Here is a 23095-nt window from a genome sequence, read left to right on the forward strand (position 1 = left end):
ATTGGACTGAAATCAGTGCGGGAGATAGTCCACCATATCCAACCCATGTAAAGCAGATCTTCATGGCGCATGTCATGCTGGAGCAGGTTTAGGGTCTCCTAGTTCAAGCAAAATTTTTAAAGCAATCGTCTGCCTCCAGATTCGTTCTTACAGCTTGTTGAAGAACGAGACGAGTCGGGTGTCCGAATACTTTTGGCCGTAAAGTGTATGGGTAAAATCTGTTCTCTAATTTATCTTAAGGCAAACCTGAGGTTAAAACTATTCGCAGTGTTTTTTACTTTTTACCGTTCAGAAGGAATAATGCAAAGCCTCCGGACGCATTTGGTGGATGTCCCGAGGTTGATGGTGATGTTCTTCATGACACAGTTACACTTAAATATGTGATTATTCTTTAATTCTATATTTAATTAGATTCAGATTGTGTGTGTACGTATATATTTATATATATGTGTATATACACAGTGTTAATGAATGACAGAGATCTGTGTAAATGTGTGTCTAGGTGTGTTTACAGGTCAATGTGGATGTAATCTTAAATGCTAGGGCAAATGCTAAATATCATTGGCATCATTTAGATTTTTTGGGAAGAAAACATGTGCATGATATGAATTTTGTGTTTTAATTCTTTAAAAAAAAATGTTGTGTGTGTTTGAAAGAGCCATTAGACGTTTTTCTGTTTGAGAGATGTGTAAAGTGAATATGAAATAGTGTGTGTGTGTGTGTGTGTGTGTGTGTGTGTGTGTGTGTGTGTGTGTGTGTGCTCAGGTTAGAGTATAGTACAAATCTACAAATCTAGAACTACTGATTAGAACCAGAATCCTTCAGCCCTTTTAGGTGCCGGTATCGAAACACTCGTACGTGAGCCTTTTATCCGCACGACGTCATGAAATTATAAAAATAGGAAAGTCGCATCTGGCAGGGTTCGGAGTGGAGAGTGTCATTTTTTTTTATAAGAAATACTACAATGGACGCAAATCAGGTTTGCAATTTGAACCCAATTTGCAGCGATTTTTGCCCTAACTGATATAGAGCCGCTAGAACGTGACAACAGGATCTAACTGTAAGCTGATGGAATGGACATTTTGGAAGCGCTGCACTGTTATGACGAACAGGAATCGGCTTCGAGGCGATTTATTCCCTTCCGTGTGCTAACCGTAGGCTCCGGCAGGGGGTGATCCATCTCGGAATGCCTTTCCGCTAGCGTAATACAGCGTAGTAGTACACGAAACCCCGCAACACGTCCGGATGTTTATGCCGCCGTGCGCAAGTTTACGTCTTGGATGACAAATGTAGGAGATCCGATACACATTCGACCTCCTGTTTGTGAGGAGATTAAACCCTCTTGCATATTCTTATCTAGAACTGATTCTAAACTAGTTGTATTTAATATATATCTCATATCCTACACTATATGGACAAAAGTCTTTGGACACCTGAGCATAAGATGGGCTTCTTTTTTTTGAACGTCCCATTCCATTTGCTGTAAACTCCACTCTTCTGGGTAGATGTTCCACAAGACTTTGGAGGGTGTTTGTGGAGATTCGTTCGGCCACAGGGATGTGTTTTATTGAGGTACTAATGTATGTGAGGTGAGGAGGCCTGAAAAATTACTTCACGTTAAGACTCAAGATCTTGATGAACTTGTGGACAGGGGAGTTGTTATGTTGGAACAGGTTTGGGTCTCACAAAGTCTTCATAATTATAATACATTCCCATACAGTTCCAAACAGCTCAGCAGAACAGAATAACATTATCTAACATCATGGGAAAAGTCAAACCAGCTGTTCACACTGAATCAGCGCTGGCACGGGGTGGCACACGTGGTAACCCTGCAGCCCTCCAGTGGATAAGAAGATTTAGCTGGAAAGATCAAGTCATGTTGTGTTTCGGTGAGAAAGTCACTGAGGCGTTCATTTCCATTGAATATATATATATATATATATATGCACAAAATCAGAGAATGCTTTTCTGTTTTTTCTGGATTTATTGGTTTTATCCGGAATTTATCCGGCGAATATTAGCGATGGGAAAATTCCCGGTGTAGGCAATTTCAATATTTTTTCATATTTTTAATATTGTCACCTCCCTCAGGGAAAGGTGTTTTTAGTGCCTACTCACACCCCAGAGATATTTTCTGGCTTTGTTTTTATTATTAGGGAGGTGGTGGTGGTTAAGGTAGTGGACTCTGGATCAGGTCACATGTTCAAATCCCAGCACCACCAAGCTGCAACTGATGGGCCCTTGAGCAAGGCCCTTAACCCTAAAGTGCTCAGTTGTAGGTCGCTCTGGATAAAGGCGTCTGGAACTAGTTAGTGGAAACAAAACTAGCAGTATTTAAAGCTAAACTAGTCGTCTAACCATTCAGGTTTGAATGGACATTCAGTGTTGAGGATGTAGATGAGGTTTCCTTTAGAGTCTGGTTCCTCTCAAGGTTCCTTCTTACTCGTGCCGTCTCAGTTTTTCCCTCACCACATTCGCCACTAGCTCGCTAATTAGAGACAAACTAGCAATTAGAAGGAACATTAATTCTTTTGTAATCATTTTGTCTCTTCAGGGTTTCTGTGGAATCTTAACCAGTCTGTAAAAAATCTAAACCTCAGGTCTTAAACGTGGTCTTCTGTGGTTGTTGTAGTTTCTTTCGTTTGCTGGTCCAAATATAATTCGCTGTATTACGACTACAAATGAGACGACACGCAGCAGCCAATCAGCTTCCTGTTATCATCCCGAAATCTTTCCGATTCAATCTAGATTTAAAGATTTAAATATGAAAGAAGAGAAAATAGAAGATATGAGAAAGAGTAGATAATGATAAAGTGGTGCAGAATATACATTTTAACATTAGATATGATTTTCTGTAAGTTTATCCACAATGAGTGAGACAGAAGACGTAGTGGTGAGGGGGAAAAAAAAACCCCACAGATGGTCAAGTCAAGTCAAGTCAAGTCAAGTCAAGTTTATTTGTATAGCGCTTTTCACAACAGACATTGTCTCAAAGCAGCTTTACAGAAAACAACAGTGAAGGTGAATGGTGTGCGTTTGTCCCTGATGAGCAGCCGTGGCGACAGTGGCAAGGAAAAACTCCCTTAGATGATATGAGGAAGAAACCTTGAGAGGAACCAGACTCAAAGGGGAACCCATCCTCATATGGGTGACATCAAGAGTTTGGTCATAAATCTTTCAACAATACAGAACAATTTGTGATCATCATAGATCCAGCATCAGCTTCTCCATGCCAGGGCCTTTAAACACTCGGCATCTACTTCTCCATGATCATCCATAGGTCCATAATCTTCACGAGGTGGGACGTGACTGGATGGAGCTGGCCAAACCTCAGGATGCCTCGGGATGGGGAGAGAAAGAGAAGCAGTGGAGAGGAATTAGCGTAGCTGCTGTTCATGATATTAACAGCACAAGTTGATAATGTGCATGTAATCATATATTCTGGAGCACAAGGTTGTGATGTGATGTGTGTGATGTGTGTTATGTGTAGGCTTTGCTAAAAAGATATGTTTTTAATCTGCACTTAAACTGGGAGAGTGTATCTGAACCCCGAACACTGTCAGGAAGACTATTCCAGAGTTTAGGAGCTAAATGTGAAAATGCTCTACCACCTTTAGTGGACTTTGCTATTCTAGGAACTACTAGAAGCCCAGAGTTTTGAGATCTCAGGGAGCGTGACGGATTGTAGCGTGTTAAGAGACTGGATAGATACATGGGAGCCAAACCATTTAGTGCTTTATAAGTGAGTAGCAGTAGTTTGTAGTCTATTCGAAACTTAATAGGAAGCCAATGTAGGGACGATAAGATTGGGGTTATATGATCGTATTTTCTTGACCTAGTAAGAACTCTTGCTGCTGCATTCTGAACTAACTGAAGCTTGTTTATTAATGATGCAGGACATCCACCTAGTAATGCATTACAGTAGTCTATTCTAGAGGTCATAAACGCATGGACGAGCTTCTCTGCATCAGATATAGATAACATATTTCTTAGCTTAGAAATATTTCTAAGGTGAAAGAAGGCTGTTTTTGTAACTTGATTGATGTGATTTTTGAAAGATAAGTTGCTGTCTAAAATAACTCCCAGGTCTTTTACCGTTGAACTAGTAGTTACAGAACAACCGTCTAAATGCAGGCTGAGATGCTGGAGCTTCTGTGTACTATTTTTTGGGCCGATGAGCAAAATCTCCGTTTTATCAGAATTTAATAGCAGAAAGTTATGGGTCATCCAATCTCTTATTTCTTCAACACACTCAGTTATGCGAGCTAATTGAGCTGTATCGCCTGGTTTGGATGAAATATATAGCTGGGTATCATCAGCATAACAGTACAATGGTGCAATGGTGAATGAAGAAAGCTTGAGAGAAACCAGACTTGAAAGAAAAAGTATTCTCATCATCTCATCGTTGTCATGGTTGCGTCATTGATGGAGACTTTGATGTAAAATTGTTCCTGGCAACCGTAGACTTGAACCGTTTTGGAGAATTGTTTATATTGATTACAGTCCAAATCCGTCTTCATGGTTCCTGTGTTTAACCCTCCACAGGAACCTGATTGGTCTTCAAATTGTTTGTCGTTGGAGAAATTTGTACGATTTCTCGTCACGGTTTTGAAAATCATGAGTATAATGATTTATTATTGTTAAATCATTTAGTTTGACTCTTCTGACATTTGCACTTTTGATTGTCCTCTGCCTCAAGAGCGATGGATGGAAAGATGTTTGGAGAAAGGTTCTGATGCGAATCAGATCCTCGCCATGGTGTATGAGCACCGAGTGTTCCAGATCGAGGTTCACGGCGCAGAGCGGCTCATGTGATTTTGTTGCTTCTAAGGGAAGCACGGCGTGTTCTACGTTCGGTGCAGAGAGAGATATTCGTAACGCCGTTTTCCAATTAGCTAAAAGCGCCGAATATCCCAGAGCTCACGTTTGATTTCTAAAACCCATTCGGAAGTTCACCAGGAAGTTCACACTATTTAGCCAAAAGTTTGTAGACACTTGACCATGAGATTCTTTTTTTAACATCCCATTTCACATTTGCTGTTATAATTAACCTCCACTTTTCTGGGAAGATGTTGAATTGCCTGATGTTCAGTAGGGATGAGATCAGAGCTCTATAGCAGTCCACTCAAGATCTTCCACTCCAATCCATAATTTATTCTCATTCGCATCTCATTTCGCCATTTACCTCAATGCCATTTGACAGACGCTCTTTATCCAGAGTGACTCATAAATGAGCAGTTAATGGACTTGTTTGAAGACCCAGCGGTAGCAGCTTGGTGGTGCTGGGATTCAAACTTGTGACCTGTAAACAGTCAAACGTCTTAACCAATGAGCTGCCACCTCCTCGTAAGATGTTCCACTGGATTTTCGAGTGTGTTTGTGAAGATTTGTGTGAGATTCGACAATGGTTGAGATCCAAACACTATAGCAGGAGATCTTCCCCTCCAAAATCCAGGTCTTCATGAAGCTGGCTTTGTGCACAGAAGCATTGTCTTGCTGGAACAACACCTTTTGGATGGATTCGGACTGTAACTAATATCAACACTTCACCCCGATGGCTCAGGACCACATGCTCCATGAACAATGGAACTGCAACGAATAAAGAGATGAGCATGAGGTTCCCTTTTGAGTTCCGGTTCCTCTCAAGGTTTCTCCCTCCTACCTTCTCAGGGAGTTTTTCCTTCACCACATTCGCCACTCGTTTACTCATCAGGAATAAACAATGATAAGGAACAAACTTCTAGGCGATAAAGTTGCACCTTCTTAATACAAACCTTTAACTGCTTTACCTGTGCAAAGCTTCTTCGAGACAATGTCCATTGTAATAATCACTACACGAATAGAAACTAATTTAACCGAACATCCACACTTGAGGAACCGCATACGGCAGTCGGGTGTCCCAAAACTTTTGGCCAATCTAAAAGTAGTGTGTAATGATGAATTCAAATGTTCAGAGAAGAAAAAAAATTCTGAAGAAAAAAAAAGAATAAATAACTAAACAGGCAGACAAACAAACCGCAGCGAAATGCGTCTATCGCCATCGACGAATAGCGAAGGAAAATGAAGAAGGGATCAAAGCATTGAGATGTTTGAGGGACGTAGCGAGGGATCACACGACGAGCTCCAAAATCACCTTCATTCTAATGTTAGTTTCAGAGACACCCGGTGGAAATGTGTGAGCTGTTCCAGTGCAGGTTTATAACCAGTGCATTATAGTGCATTATTATTTATTTATTAAGTGTGAGTGAGACAGAGAATGTGTGGTGAATCTGTGAAGTGTGTGTGTGTGTGTGTGTGTGTGTGTGTGTGTGTGTGTGTGTGTGCAAGACCTCGTCTGTCCTTGTGGTGACTAACCTGAGTGTGACTGCAAGTCCTATATTAACATCATGTGGCGTTGTTCTGTGTGAATGTGCTCGAGGGAGGAAAAAAAAAAAAGAAGATAAAAATGTCATCATTGTGTGGACCTAAACGCTCTCTACCTCCATACCTGAACGACAGGAGCTATTTCTTTTCTTTTTTTTGTTTCCCCCCCCCCCCTTTTTTTTTTCCCCCAAACAGACTTCTTCCAGATTCCATTATACCTTTGATTCTTTAACCAGTTATCCTTGATTGTCTTCAGGCCCGTTCTCTTTCTTTGTTATTCATATCTCTTCATTTGATATGATCTATATTTTGGCTTTAAGTATTAATTTAAGGATTATTTAACCAGGAGCTTTGCCTCTTGAGATGTGCACATCTCGATTTCAAGAGGGGTCCTGGAGCTGACTGCCGATGCAGGTAAACCTCTGATATCTAATGTCAGCATTTACACCTCTTAATTGTCTTAGGCCTAGCTACCGCTGTGGGGCGCGCACTGGCCTAGCACAGCCAGCCACAGCCTTGGCATTAGCTTTAGCGTTAGAATAGCTTAGCCTAGCGATGCTAAATGCCAGCAGTAGAGCTGTCCCCTGATATAGGTCGTGGAAATCCGATCGGGAAAAAAACGTACGCACGCTAACTTTCTTGGCCAGGCAGTCGGCGTTTCTAAACCTCGCTTAAATCGTAAACGTGAGCACTTCCTGTCGCTGCTAATTTTATTTTTTTTTATAACGTAGTCCCTAAATTCCTTCTTATATTGTGTGATTTTTGACATTTGCACTTCAATCTCTATTAAATGCATCTGTCGGATATGTGTGAACACACAAGCAGATTCACTGACAGGGAAAAGGACACAGGAAGGATAACTTCTATTCGCAAAAACGTTTTTTGAGAAGCAACAGAAGGAAAGATATAGGACGAGGATGAGGATGAGGACGAGGTCTCTGGTCGGTCAAAGCGCTGTAGATACGGCGCTAACTGGTGCGCCAACTTCAGAACTGGGATTTTGTTTCTTCTTTTTTTTTGTCAGATAAGGTTTCTGTATCTAACGCCCTTCTGATCTGTACGTCTTAAATATGATCAAACGTGAGCGAATATTTCCCCGAAAGCGTCCAGAAGGAAGGAACATCTAACACAGAATTCTAACTGCAGTCACATGTATAACAGCTAAAGGTTTGTGGACACCTGACCTTCAGATTGGTATGTGCTTCTTTTTGAAGGTCCAGGGTTCAGTTCAGAAATGTTCCTTTTTAAAGGTCAGTGTTTAAGGCTCTGGGTTACGGATCAGAAGGTTGGGGGTTTAAGCCCTAGTATCTTCAGGCTGCCACTCTTGGGGCCCTTGAGCAAGGCCCTTAACTCTCAGTGCTGCAGGGGGTGCTGTATCGTGGCTCTGACTCCAGCTTCCTAACATCGCTGGGATGTGCAGAGAAAGAGTTTCACCTTTTTACCTTTCTAATTCTACTTTTGATTGGGAGGTTATGAGTTCAAATCCCAGTTCCACCAAGCTACCACAGCCGGGTCCCCAAGCAAGGCCCTTAACACTTAACTGCTCAATTGTAAGTTTCCCTGGATAAGGGCTTCTGTCAAATGCCTTCAATCTAAATGTAAATGTCTTCCTGTAATTGTTCAGTGGGGTTGAGAAGGTCAGGGTTCTGTCCCGGACACTCAGGTAGAACTATCGTCATGCTGGATCAGGTTCAGATCTGCTGGTTCAAGTGAGAGGAAAAATTTAATGTTCAGAAGATCTTATACAACTGTGTGTTTCAAACTCGAGACGATAAGCTACATACGAATGATGTGGATGAAAGTGTCCACATACTTCTGGGCTCACAGCCTGCTCTGGCGAAAGCTTTTTATGCAAACAGGGGGGAGGTGGTGGCGGCTTAGCGGTTAAGGCATTGGAATTTGCATCTGAAGGTCATGAGTTCAAAACCCAGCCATACCAAGCTGCCACTTTTGGGCCCCTGAGCAAGGCCCCTGACCCCATAGCTGCTCCATGTATGAATGGATAAGTGAATGTAAACATTCATTTCCACTGAGGAGGAAAAAAAGGGCAGGGAATGTGCTGAATTTGTTCATGTTCATCACATATTCGCTACAGATGTTGACGATAGAAACGAGGTTTGGTAATTAATTTAAAAGTAAATGACGATCGAGATCGAGTGCCATTAAACAGGTGCACAAAAGAAACGGCAAAACAAGATGTAAACAACTCGTTTAAACTGTTTAAATTCGGCAAAATCACAACTGAAAATAACGAAAATAGTCCAATTAGTCCGTTTTTTATTGGTGCTACCAAATCAGACCTGCTCGTACCACAGCACAGAGGTGACACGTGCACGTTCCTTCAGTTTCTATGCAACAAACTCGCTCATGTGACGGTCCGGAGGTTTTTCCTTAGAACGAACAAATCTATAAATGTCCAGAACTTAATTTCCTATTGCAAAAATCCTCCCTTAGCATGAAGAACAGCTTTTACACGCTCTCAGCATGCGGACACTTCGTTTCTCTAAACTTTCAGCTAAAGATGTTCTTCACTAGTTCTTGTGCTCCAGTTGATCCCAGAGCAGTTCAGTAGGATGTAGGTGCAGTGACTGGGCAGGTCGTTCCATGATAGATATCACTCCAGACGACTCTTTGTTCTCTAAATAACTCTTACAGAGCTCGGACGTATTCCTCGCTTCGGCTCACCGTCGGTTCACGAAGTCGGTTCCGATGAGCCGCAGTCCAGACAGAATTGCATGGTGTTGAAGTATGGAATGGTTGGTTCACTTTCTGGAATAAGTCTCCAACCTTCTCTGCTCCAAAACAACCCCAACCTCGAACCAAAGCTTCCACCTCCATGTGTGACTGTGGGGGTGAGGCAGTCTGATCACATCTTCTCTCCTGTTCTCCTTCTCACACAAGTTCTTCTGGTAGAGACTAAAATATCACATTGGGGCTCCACAGAACTTCATCCACTCATTCACTGTTTAATTCTGGTGTGGGTTTTTATTTTTGTTCATAAAAACAAAAGGAACATGCACGTGTCAATCAAAAACCATAAAAATAACCAGGTGTTTCCAAATTTCTGACAGGCACAAGGAGACATTTATTGTAAATTTATGGAAGGAGTCTCCAGTGTCGGTGTAACATGCGGTAAAGTCTTCAGGAACGAGGACATCATGAGTCCTGCGAGACGTTTAAGCTGAATTTTTTCGTCTTATAACCTAAGCGTGTTAAACGACAAGAAACTGGAGAACGATGGAGAAGTGGCTGTTTATAGCTGCTATAACGCATAATAACCGCTAGACTTTATTATTAAACGAACGGCGATTCAAACGTTTTGATCATTTAGTTTGATCAAAAAATTGGAATTGGGAGCAAATTGCTGTGGTTTAAGAATGTGGAAGAAAACACTTTGGACGTGGCGTCCGTTAATTCCCCGCACACGCCGAAGTGTTTCTTCCCTTTTTCTCTAAAAACGTTTCGAGAAAAGGAAACACCGATGAGTTTAACTCGAGCATGTCAGCACCGCCCCCTCCCCCACATCTAAACGCTGTATCTGTAGTAAAACACTGGACCAATCCGTCTGAATGTGTCTATCAACACTGCTGTCGTTAGAGAAAATGACACACGAAGAATTCTCACACACACACACACACACACACACACACACACACACACACACACACTCTTTCCATCCAGAGGCACATTCATCTCTCTTTTCTTCTCAGTCTCTTTCCCTCTTGCTTTCTCTGTCTTTGTGAAGTTGGTGTTGTGTGTAAGTTGTGCTGGTGTGTGTCGTTATCGGCCACTGGCCTGTTGTGATGAACGTGTCTCACGCATGCTCTCCTGCTTTCAGGGCCGGGTCTGGCGTTCATCGCGTATCCCAAAGCCGTGTCGATGATGCCCGTGGCCCCGGTCTGGGCCACACTCTTCTTCTTAATGCTGCTGATGCTGGGACTGGACAGTCAGGTCAGTGATTCAGGGTCAAATTATAACATTTAACATGAAACTGTGACTTTATGTTCTATTTTATAGATATTTTTAAATACCGTAATTCCCGGACTATTGAACGCACCCAAATATAAGCCGCACCCACTGAATTTGACAGAGATGTTTATTTTGAACATGAATAAGCCGCACCTGTCTATAAGCCGCACCTGTCTATAAGCCGCACCTGTCTATAAGCCGCACCTGTCTATAAGCCGCACCTGTCTATAAGCCGCAGGTGTCTACACTGAAACTAATGAACTTTACACAGGCTTTAATGAAAGACAGTGTCTGTTACACGGCTTGTATCTAAACAGTAGCCGACCAAGAAAGTAATCGTTCACTGTCTTCCTCCTTCCTTTCACAACTATTTCTCTCGAGAGTTTATCTTTTGGCATCGTCGTGCGTTTAAAAATCACCATCGGTGAATCTTTTCTCCCGATGCCGTGCAGCTCAGAACACAGGTGAAGTGTGTTTTCATGCCCGGTTGTTTTCAGCGTGACGAATGATTCGCATTTCCTGTAGACAGTCCGAGTGAGCGGCAGGTCAAACTTCAGAGGAACATCATCCATATTTATGATGTGGTGCGGCCCGATTCAGTGGGAGCGCATCTGATTTAATATAGAGTTTCATTGGTTCAACTGAAACCCGTTCTGCAATTTAATTTAATTTCAATTTCAGTCTAATGTTATAGGGCTCTGTTTTTCTGGCTTGAAGTTTGTGAAACCGGGAAAAACCCAGAAAAAATCCATAAATTAGCCGCTTCATTGTTTAAGCCGCGGGGGTTCAAAGCGTGGGAAAAAAGTAGCGGCTTATAGTCCGCTTATAGATTTATTTGTCGCGGGTCATCGATGAAATATATACAATATATACAATATATATACATTTGTAAGACCCCTATATTAAATTTTCAAAAGAAAACTTCATTGTTCTTCGTATTTCGGAATTTTTTTTTTTACATTTACAATTTCTCATTCATACAACTGTGCAGCTGTGGGGTTGAGGGCCTCGTTTAGGGGCCCAACAGTGGCAGCTTGGTTGTGCTGGGATTTAAACTCATGACCTTCTGATTAGAGGTCTTAACCACTAAGAAACCACCCAATCAACCATATAATGTGCACATGTGCAGTGTATACGGGGAAAAGAATTCCTTTTCCGATCACAAACGGTGCGTAATTCGACGTGTCTCTTCTCCTCATGCAGTTTGTTGGAGTGGAAGGCTTCATCACTGGCATCCTGGATCTGCTCCCTACAAAGTATAACAAGCGTGAAATCACTGTGGCGTCCTGCTGCATCTTGTGCTTTGTTATAGATCTCTCCATGGTTACACAGGTAAGTGTGGAGATAAAGCTTTCGGGGGAACATTTTCCCGAACGCTGTAGATCATCTACACGATTATCATGTATGGAAGTATTTAATATGCACTCGATGAACCTGTGTGTGTGTGTGTGTGTGTGTGTGTGTTTGTTTATAGGGAGGGATGTACGTCTTCCAGCTCTTTGATTTTTATTCTGCCAGTGGAATGACCCTGTTGTGGCAGGCATTCTGGGAATGCATTGTTGTCGCTTGGGTTTATGGTAAGACTCACCATCACCCACGTACACTATATTAACACTTACAACACTCCAGTGTTTAACTCTCAGTTCATCACACTGCAAGGTAAAAAAACGAAAGCGCTCGTTCTGATTCGTTACTTTAATAATAGATAATAGATGTGTTGTTGATTCTTTATATTTCTCAGCATATTAGGAAGCTGGAGTCATGAATGTAAGTAAGAAGCTTTATCGCGTATCTAGATTTTTACTGTAACTTAATTTTAAAGTCAAATATTTGACTTTTTACTCAACTACATTTAGTGAAATCAGTCGTTTCTTTTTATTTATGAGGATAAAAACGTAACTGCTGAAACACGCAGCGAGTCACCAATCAGGATCGAGCGCACGCTCTGTTTTACACGTGTTCTGATCGACGCTCGGTGTATCTACTGATCACCAACATACCGTTCAGCATCAGTTCAACATCAAGCAGAACATTTAGAGAGGAATAAATGATGAAGAAACTCCAGACTCGAACTCGACACAACACACGTGGATTTATTTACGGGATTGTTTTGAAGAAGGTTTTGGGTTCATGATGATTGTAATAGAAATCAATCAGTGTTTGAGTCATTAATATCATTCTATTAATAGATCAGTGTGCTGAGAGTCACATTCGAGTCTTTACACGTTAAAGTGATTAAATAAAGATAAAAATGATAATATGAACATTATAGTTATAATAAATCACTACTTTGGATACTTAAGTTCATTTTTACTGGAGTTACATTTAACTGAGTGCAGCTTTATTTTAACTACATGGTTTATGTACTTCGTCCACCGCTGATGTTCAGTATGTACCTGAAAATGGATAAAAAGTGTGGGCGGAAAAAGGCGGTGAAAAATCATAACAGGAGGTTCTTCATATCGAATAGTGAAACTGTTGTGTTTTATATGCTGTTATTATGTTCACTGTTATTGCCAAAGCAAACGTTATATATGCGTGTGTATTAAAGTGTGTGTGTGTGTGTGTGTGTGTGTGTGTGTGTGTGTGTGTGTGTGTGTGTGTGTGTGTGTGCAGGTGCTGATAGGTTTATGGATGACATTGCCCGTATGATCGGTTACCGGCCTTTCCCTTGGATGAAGTGGTGCTGGTCGTTTCTTACTCCATGTGTTTGCATGGTGAGTGAATCTCTTTTCCTGCTGCTGAACTCACAGATAAAAGGTGTTCAATAGTGTTGTAGCTCTGTAGCAGGAGATCTTCCACTCCACCCCCAGTGGAAAGCAATGTGCTGGATTTTAGTCTCCTAGTTTAAGTGAAGGGAAGATTTCATGCTATCCAAAGACGTCCTACACATCTCTCTCTCTCTCTCTCTCTCTCTCTCTCTCTCTCTCTCTCTCTTTCTCTTCTCAGGGAATTTTCGTGTTCCACCTGGTGAACTACAAGCCTCTAACCTACAACAGTGTGTACGTGTACCCGTGGTGGGGAGAGATGATCGGATGGTGTATGGCTCTCTCCTCCATGCTCTGCATCCCCGTTAGTGTCGCCTACAAGCTCATCATGGCCAAAGGATCCTTCCGACAGGTTCGGCCCACTTTTTATTACTTATTTATTTTATTCTTTTGAGCACATAAATTAGGTACAGAGCGCTACAGGATTTCATTACGTTGTTTCTAGAGCTCTTCATTTGTCCGGTTTTCATTCGTAATCATCTCAATGTGTTGTGTTTTTGTGATAATCGACGCTCTGAATTCTCATTCGGCAGCACGTGACCGCTCTAAAAAAAGACTTTTCATCCGAAACCTCACAGAAATGTTCTGCGAGGAAACGTATTTTGTGTAAACACGCACCACCCACGATCCGTACACCGTATAATACCGTGAGCGTGTTTAGAGTAAACGGGTTTCTGCTGTTTTCTCACTACTTGGCAACGCAGCCCTCTTTTCTCGACCAGTTTACATACGAAGCAGATGCAGTGGAAGGAGATCGATCTGAAACATTGCTGGAGTATTTCTTTACAGTACGTACAGTGGAATTGAAGCTGGGGAATGGACTTGAAGCGCTAAAACAGAAATAAAGTAATAAAGAAATCCACAATAGCTGGGTGTGTTTATGCTATTTTTGGAAAGGGGTTGATGGTGTTTGAGAGGGTTCAGTTCCTTTTGAACCTTTAATGGGTTCCTTTTGTTTCTATGCAACAAACTCGCTCCCGATGTAACGCTATAAAGGATTCTTTCGACCAGACAAATCTATAAATGTCCAAAACTTTATTTTCATTAAAAAATCCTCCCTTGGCATGAAGAACGGCTTTACACGCTCTCAACCTCCTATTCAGCTAAAATACTCCACTTCATCCCAGAGCAGTTTAACAGGATTGAGGTGAGGTGACTGGGCAGGTCGTTTCATGATAGATATCACTCCAGACGTCTGTCTGCTCTCTATATAACTCAGAACTCAGACGTACGCTTCGGAACTGCATGGTGTTTGGATTTATAGCCATGTTGGTTCTGGAATAAGTCTCCAAAACAACCCCAAACCATTAATCTTCTACCTCCATGTGTGAGTGTGGGTAAAGGGAGTCTGATCTCATCTTCTCTCCTGTTCTCTGTCTCACACAAGTTCTTCTGTTAGAAACACAAATGTCCCATTTGGACTCCACAGAACTTTCCTCCACTCGTTCACTGTTTAAATCTTGTGTGTTGTGAGTTTGTTGCATAAAAACAAAAGGAACCTGTATGCGTCAATCAACAACCCTAAAAGACTCCACACTTTTCACAGCCGCCGTATGATTCCACTCGCATCCAGTGTTTTTATTTACAACACAACACTCGCAATTGACATTTATTTGACAACGTAACAGGCAAAAAAAAAAAAAGAAGAGCATGCCACAGACAGAACATCTTTCAAAGAGCTTTTGGTTAATTCGTAAAAAAAGTCACTATGAAGCGACGCGTCGAGTAAAAGCATCAGATCCTGATCCTCTGAGATCCACTACTTTTGAGCCGTTTTGATGTTTTGCGTTCGGGTCAGCAGTTTCCTACAGACTCGGCGCGTACGAACGAAAGCAGTGCGTTTTCGTTCTGATAAGTGGGCTAATGGCTTTCCATTGATCCACAATGGAAATAGAACTGAGTGACTTTTCGGCGCAGACGTACTCACTGATCCACAGGAAACCATCTCAGGTAGATCGTCTTAGCGGCTCTACGGAAAGGCGGAACCTCTGCTGTGATACTTCCAGATTAGAACTGAGATGGATTTTAAATTGTGCACTGTAGCAGAGAAAATGGAGTAAAAAAAAAATGAATTGAAAAAAGAGAATTCAACCTGATTGGTCCATTTATTGTTCATTCATTGTTGGTTATTTTTATATAATATAAAAAATATTATAATATTAAAATATAAAAATATTTTATATTTTTTTGATGCAAATTTTGATTTAATATTAAAAAGCAAAAAAAAAAAATAATAAAAAAAGACAAATGTATTTATTTTCTCTATTCGGGATCAGAAGCGTTTTCATGGATTTGAGTCACGAAAGCCCATTATATCCAAGACTCCATGTTGAACCAAACCCACAGAAACACGTTTTGCAGGATCTCAGAGAGATTCCTCCCTACTGCATGATCAAATAGTTACAGATTCGATCGGACAGAAACAGACACACGGGAAACTGCGAGTGAAAGTGGGAAAAAGTTGAGTTTTTGGACTTTGGATCCTTGAGTTCAAATTCGACCGACAGCAAAAAATGGGCCCCTGAGCAAGGCTCTTAACCCAATAGCTGCTTAAATGTATGAATGAAATAAATGTATGTCGCTCTGTTGATGATAAAATACTTTGTAAGACATGATGACATCATAAAAAAGCGCGGCCTCTGATTGGTGCCCAGACTTGTTAAGATCAGAACAGAAAATTGATCCGTATGGAAGAAGGTGGTGAAGCTGCCAGCTTCCAAATAGGCGTCCGACGATCGATAAATAAATATCCGAGTGCCGAATCTCATGCCCTAATTGAAGTCGATGTTTAGTTGGACCATGATTTTGAAGACTGCTGCATGAAAGACTGCTGACACTTTATATATTTTTCTATTTATTATTAAAAATCGAATGATGTCATTGACTTGGTTACTGATGTTAATCAGTCCTTCGTTTCCAAACACCAAGTAACTGAATTAGGATACATTCATGATTCATTTTTAAACTGTTCCACATTAAACTACTTTAAAACTCCACTTCGTCTGGGAGATCACAGGGACACGTATGTGAATGTTTGATCTGGTAATCAGTTGCATGTGTCAGATTTTATTGCGTGACTCCGCCAGAGAAAATCTGCTGCTATCAAACATTGTTTACTTGATTAACCGATTCAGTGTGTAACGGTGAAGGAACTGATCATACAGACCAAATGATGGAAGGTTTGTGATTTCATTCTCCGTTGTAAAAGTATTTTTCGATACATGGTGCGGCTGCTGTCTTTTGTAGTTTCTTTTGATACCATTCTTCGCCCAATCCTGAGGCTGAGGAACTTTCAGAGCCTTGACGATTCGTTTTGCAGTTTCGATTTTTGCAATAAATCCGAATACTTGCCGCTAAAAATGTTAGTAGACAGTTATGGAGACACGATGGAGCGTAGATTCAGATCAAGTCTCTAAATCATGTCTGTTTTCTTCATAGCGCTGGGAAATTCTGACCAAACCCGTGTGGGGTGCACATCACCTGGAATACATGGCGCCCGGCGCTGACACGCAAAGCCTGCCGTCCTCGTCCCCCGGAACCGAAGACAACAAGGTCATCATCTTCGAGAGCGGCATGTAGCCGCGAGGTCGGAGGAACGAAGAAAAACGACAATGGCCCGAAAGACAAGCTGATAATGCCGCTGCTCGAAGCTGTTCTCCAGTCCGGCTTTTACACTCATCTGTATTTAAACAAGCATCATTTAAAAACATGAGTTTACAAAGACTTTTCTGTTTTGTTTTTTTTTTGGGTTTTTTTGCTTTCAGAACTCCCGGGTTGAAATCGCTGCTCTTTCTGTTTCACTCCTGCAGTTCTGTTTGTTTTCGCAGCGCACTATTAGCTTGTCCTCGCTTCGGACGAAGACGCGCGGCACGAAAGAGAGACGGATTCTAGCTTTGCTGTAGCTTTTTTCCTTACCATCACCTCCACAGGGCAGAATTCCCACAATATCCTCCTCGTCCAATCGGAGAATTCAGTTAAAATACAATTCACTTGTATTGCAATTTTCACGTTTATGCAGCTTTACAGAAATGATACATTATTATTATTATTATTATATAAATTATTAATGTAAACGTATAAAACGCTACCTATGAGTTTCTCTCTAATGAGATTTCACCGTATTCTAAAGGGAACCTATCAGATCAACTCTAATTACGACCTAAGTGATGTAGCTGGGGCTGAGGAACTGTCCGAGCCAAGTGTAAGCCATTGTAGCACAAATTAGAGCCCAAATCTATCGTCACTTACGTGTACACGTGCCTGGGATGAGGGGGATACACACACACACCCACACACACACACACACGGATAAAAACGTACACAATCTTCACTCATAGAATTGCTGTAGAAACAGCAACCGGGTCCACTGTATTTAAGGGCCAAAATAGACGTTCACTCCACATTCTCCCTTCTGTAGTGTATTATTCAGTATTACTAACGTATTCCTGTCTGTTTAGGCCGGACTAATAAAACACCAGAGAATAAGTGTTAGGTTAAACGCTCATTTTTTAAATTTTTTTTGTTGACCATCGAGGAGGTATGAAGTAACGGATCGTACGACGAACAATTCCTGTTTATTGCACAGTTTTTACAGTCAGGGGTTGTTTTTATTTTATTTTTTTGTAATACGTGAATTATTTACTTTATTTGTTTTGCGTGCCAAACATCTCACTCAGTCAGGAAAGACTCGTTGCCATACAGGACCGAGTTGAACTTGTATTCCTGTTCAACTTCTCCACAAACGACTAGTAGCTGAAGGAAACATCACGTCTGCATTTTTTTTTTTTTTACACCAAAACGTGAGGATGAGAATCTTAAAGGAGATTAACTTTAGCTTTCTTTTTTAATCCTGTGATATCAGTGATGTTGAATTGCCCAAAAAATTTATAAATCTGAATTTACGCTCGCAGTGTAAGACTAAGGGGTCGGTATTGGGGCCGTCAGGAATCATTTAAAACACATCATTCTATAGAACACACTAGAAATTGATCAGAGGGTCAGAGAGTTTTTATTTTTCCAGAGTTTAAGACCTTTTTTTTATTAAATGCAGGAATTCTTAAGTGTTTAGTCAGAATACCGAAATGTATTATCCTTCGACGTCTACCTTCAGACTTCCATTATTGTCTGGGTTTTTTTTTTTCTTCAATAGAAAAAGGGGGTTAAAACCCTTATTCGTGGCAACCACAAAAGACACAACAATACGTTTTGTTGAGAAGAAAAAAATCCAAAATATCAACGGTTGCATTACAATTTAAAATTTTGATCGCCCGCTACTCAGACGTCCGAACAAGGTTTTTTTGTTTGTTTTGTTTTGTTTGTTCGAGCGTGTCGACTGATCCGACCTCAGATCCTCGTCACTGTAACTGACGGCAAACAGTTGCCTTTTTTTTTTTTTCCGTTTGTTTGTTTGTTCGTTCGCTTTAGCGCCCATTCACATCGAGGTGTAAGTGCGCAGTGGGAATTCTGCCCTTCTTTCCTTTCTGTAGTGTAGCTGACTCTTTAAGCCTTTCTAACACCAATCTGAAAAAAAAGTCTAAAAACTATTAGAATGTTTAAAAAAAAAAAAAAAAAAAAAAGTAAAAAAAACAAAAGTAGACGTAAAATTTTAATGTTGTTTTACATAATGTGAAATTAATCAGAGATTTATTTTGTAAAGGCTTTTATTTTGCTGATATACATATATACATTCATATATATATATATATATATATATATATATATATATATATATATATATATATATATATATATATATATATATATATATATATAATATATATCTGTGAGGTATATTTTCTAAGTTTGCTGCAGGATGAGTTTTTGATAAAGATGTGACTGTGGAAAGGGTTGATGATATTGATGATATGATTCAGTGGTGTTTTTGAGAAACACTGAGACAGCACAATTATATGCGTTGTCTGTTATAAGTATCAAGCTCGTGTGTGTGTGTGTGTGTGTGTGTGTGTGTGTGTGTGTGTGTGTGTGTGTGTGCGTGAGTGTGTGTGTGTGTGTGTGTGTGTGCTTTATGTGTTAGATTTCAGTATTTTCCGCTGACCACCCAGGGACCAAACACGACTGAATTGAGCGTCTGGAGAGTTCCTCACCTTTTCCTGATTTCCACTTCATCCCACAGCACCCTGGGATGGTCAGCTGATAAAATGTTGTTTAGTCATTGTACGTGGAAAAGTAAAGAAAGCAAAAAAAATAAAAACAAAAAAACGTGTTCTTGACAGTAGCTTCGTCCCAAAGACTCGCTTACTGCAATCGAACTGGTTACTGTCGTGTTGTCATCGAGATTAGAAAAATCTAGAAAAGTATCATAATGGGATTTTTCTTCAATCAGAACGTTTTTACCGTATTTGAATACGCGGATTAATTAATTAATTAATTAATGATAATAAAACAACCGTATTTGAATTCCTATATATTTCTAAACGACTGACTTTTACTCTTTTAGAAATGAAAAGCTGTAAAATGTAAATCTGTAATCAAATTCTTATGATTTTAAGTGTTTTACCAGTTCAATCAACCAGCATTAACAATTTTTAAATAAAATAAAAAAAAAAAAAATCTAGCGGATCAGCAGTGATTATCTTTGTTCGGAATAGTGAACTCTTCAATAGAATACCATAAACTTTTGGCTTCAGAGTTTCGAATCCAGTTCTAACTCGAGAAAGTTCTTTTCTTTTGATAATATATTACAGCACGTTATATTGTTGGTGGACCGAAACACTAAAGCTTTGGGTCGAGTTACTGTTTCGAAGGTTCTCTTACTAACGTAGTAAAAGTAGTGATGAACTCTTTCATCGTTGTGCTTGGTGACATGCCGTGAGCCGTACCCACAGTCTTCCATTCGTAAGCTGAAGTAGTAATAAACATAACGATTTGTGCTGTAACTAAAGTCATTGCTTGTGCAGGATTTGATCACTGATGATGTTAATGTTTGAAGGGCTTCATGCTTTACACCACTGTGACTGTGTGCTGAAGATCCACTCACCCATATCAGAGCAACAACTGGCAATAAACCAACTAACTCCATGGCAACACTCGTGCGTCTCGGCTTTTCTTTTTGTCTCTGAATATTATATAGAACTCTTAATATAGAGTTCTCACTATACAGTTCTCATACAAAGTTCTCACTATAAAGTTCCCACCATAAAGTTCTCACCATAGAGTTCTCACTATACAGATTTCATATAAAGTTCTCAATGTATAGTTCCCACTATAGAGTTCCCACTATAAAGTTCCCGCCATAGAGTTCTCATTATAAAGTTCACACCATAAAGTTCCCACTGTAAAGTTCCCACTACAGAGTTCTAACTATAGAGTTATCACTATAAGAGTTCCCACTATGGAATTCTCACTGTAAAGTTCTTACTATACAGTTCTCATAATTCTTACTATACGGTTTTAAAAAGCGCAGTTCTCACTAAAGAGATCTTATTATAAAGTTCCCACCATAAAGATCTTATTACAGTTCTCACTATAAAGTTCTTACTATACAGTTCTCACATAAAGTTCTCACTATACCGATCGTCTCTAGTTTACGTATGTAACCCTAGTTCCCTGAGGGAACGAGACGTTACGTCGAAATGCTTTGGGAAATCCCCTGAGTGTTCAAGCTCAGAATAACGTGTGTAATCAGTCAAAAATTGGACGGTGGCCATCACAGATGAGGTGACGTCACGACCAGGAGTATAAAACGCATATGAGAGAAGCCAGCGGCGGCTTCTGTAAGGGAGAAGTAAGCGCTGCAGGGACGCTGGAGGTGTGACACAGAGACGCAGCATCTCGTTCCCTCAAGGAACTAGGGTTACATACGTAACCTATAGACGTTCCCTTTCAGGAACTCAAACTGCGTCGAAACGCTTTGGAAACGAGTGTCCAATCCCGCCAGACTGACCAGACCCTGCCCAGTGTGTATGAGACCACAGCTAGAGGAGGACCGAGGGGCCAGGAGTGGCACTGCGGTCCAGGTTATAGAATCGCACAAAGGTCAGTGGGGCGGACCAACCCGCAGCGTCACATATGTCTTGGAGGGGAACTCCAGAGGACCAAGACTTAGAGGCAGCCACATTCCCGGTGGAGTGAGCCCTGACCCCGAAGGGAGCGGGGAGATTAGAGGACTCATAAGATGACGTGATAGCGTCAACGATCCACCTGCTCAGAGTCTGCTTATTAGCAGGCAAGCCTCTCTTGGGAGGGCCGTAGCAGACGAACAGCTGATGGGACCTTCTCCAAGGACCCGTCCTGCGGAAGTAAGTGTCCAGAGCACGCACCGGGCAGAGCTGGTTGAGCTTTTCCTGGTCTGGGGCCTGGAATGGAGGGGGATAGAATGCCTGTAGTCTAACGGGCCGTGGGACGACCAAGGGCACCTTGGGGATGTAAAGGAGCGCACCAGCCATACCTGGGGTAAACTCCAGGAAGGACGGGGCCACAGACAAGGCCTGCAGGTCCCCTACTCTTTTTATAGAGCAGATGGCCAACAAGAATGAGTTTACAAAGACTTTTCTGTTTTGTTTTTTTTTTGGGTTTTTTTGCTTTCAGAACTCCCGGGTTGAAATCGCTGCTCTTTCTGTTTCACTCCTGCAGTTCTGTTTGTTTTCGCAGCGCACTATTAGCTTGTCCTCGCTTCGGACGAAGACGCGCGGCACGAAAGAGAGACGGATTCTAGCTTTGCTGTAGCTTTTTTCCTTACCATCACCTCCACAGGGCAGAATTCCCACAATATCCTCCTCGTCCAATCGGAGAATTCAGTTAAAATACAATTCACTTGTATTGCAATTTTCACGTTTATGCAGCTTTACAGAAATGATACATTATTATTATTATTATTATATAAATTATTAATGTAAACGTATAAAACGCTACCTATGAGTTTCTCTCTAATGAGATTTCACCGTATTCTAAAGGGAACCTATCAGATCAACTCTAATTACGACCTAAGTGATGTAGCTGGGGCTGAGGAACTGTCCGAGCCAAGTGTAAGCCATTGTAGCACAAATTAGAGCCCAAATCTATCGTCACTTACGTGTACACGTGCCTGGGATGAGGGGGATACACACACACACCCACACACACACACACACGGATAAAAACGTACACAATCTTCACTCATAGAATTGCTGTAGAAACAGCAACCGGGTCCACTGTATTTAAGGGCCAAAATAGACGTTCACTCCACATTCTCCCTTCTGTAGTGTATTATTCAGTATTACTAACGTATTCCTGTCTGTTTAGGCCGGACTAATAAAACACCAGAGAATAAGTGTTAGGTTAAACGCTCATTTTTTAAATTTTTTTTGTTGACCATCGAGGAGGTATGAAGTAACGGATCGTACGACGAACAATTCCTGTTTATTGCACAGTTTTTACAGTCAGGGGTTGTTTTTATTTTATTTTTTTGTAATACGTGAATTATTTACTTTATTTGTTTTGCGTGCCAAACATCTCACTCAGTCAGGAAAGACTCGTTGCCATACAGGACCGAGTTGAACTTGTATTCCTGTTCAACTTCTCCACAAACGACTAGTAGCTGAAGGAAACATCACGTCTGCATTTTTTTTTTTTTTACACCAAAACGTGAGGATGAGAATCTTAAAGGAGATTAACTTTAGCTTTCTTTTTTAATCCTGTGATATCAGTGATGTTGAATTGCCCAAAAAATTTATAAATCTGAATTTACGCTCGCAGTGTAAGACTAAGGGGTCGGTATTGGGGCCGTCAGGAATCATTTAAAACACATCATTCTATAGAACACACTAGAAATTGATCAGAGGGTCAGAGAGTTTTTATTTTTCCAGAGTTTAAGACCTTTTTTTTATTAAATGCAGGAATTCTTAAGTGTTTAGTCAGAATACCGAAATGTATTATCCTTCGACGTCTACCTTCAGACTTCCATTATTGTCTGGGTTTTTTTTTTTCTTCAATAGAAAAAGGGGGTTAAAACCCTTATTCGTGGCAACCACAAAAGACACAACAATACGTTTTGTTGA

The 23095-nt window shown here is 40.9% G+C and overlaps 1 protein-coding gene and 1 long non-coding RNA gene across 4 annotated transcripts in view; both read left to right on the forward strand.

The window, feature by feature from the left end:
• LOC310733570 (sodium- and chloride-dependent creatine transporter 1-like) overlaps positions 1 to 20144 on the forward strand; it is a 40085-nt gene extending 19941 nt beyond the window's left edge. For 2 of the 3 annotated variants that reach the window (XM_083554926.1, XM_083554925.1), the window contains 6 exons: positions 10202 to 10314; positions 11536 to 11664; positions 11807 to 11909; positions 12949 to 13049; positions 13282 to 13452; positions 16539 to 20144. In XM_083554926.1, the coding sequence (XP_083411052.1) occupies positions 10202 to 10314; positions 11536 to 11664; positions 11807 to 11909; positions 12949 to 13049; positions 13282 to 13452; positions 16539 to 16679 (758 nt within the window). In that variant the 3' untranslated portion in view covers positions 16680 to 20144. Of the gene's footprint in view, positions 1 to 9018; positions 9764 to 10201; positions 10315 to 11535; positions 11665 to 11806; positions 11910 to 12948; positions 13050 to 13281; positions 13453 to 16538 lie in introns of those variants that run through there. The other variant, XM_083554927.1, reaches the window with a different exon arrangement.
• Positions 947 to 6550, forward strand: LOC310733685. The gene is made up of 2 exons (XR_014535852.1): positions 947 to 2937; positions 4357 to 6550. It is a non-coding gene; the product is annotated as an uncharacterized lncRNA (long non-coding RNA).
• Positions 20145 to 23095: the final 2951 nt, after the last annotated feature.

The sequence above is a fragment of the Silurus aristotelis genome (genome assembly GCF_946808225.1).
Source record: "Silurus aristotelis genome assembly, chromosome: 11".
In the NCBI taxonomy this organism is placed as follows: Eukaryota; Metazoa; Chordata; class Actinopteri; order Siluriformes; family Siluridae; genus Silurus; species Silurus aristotelis.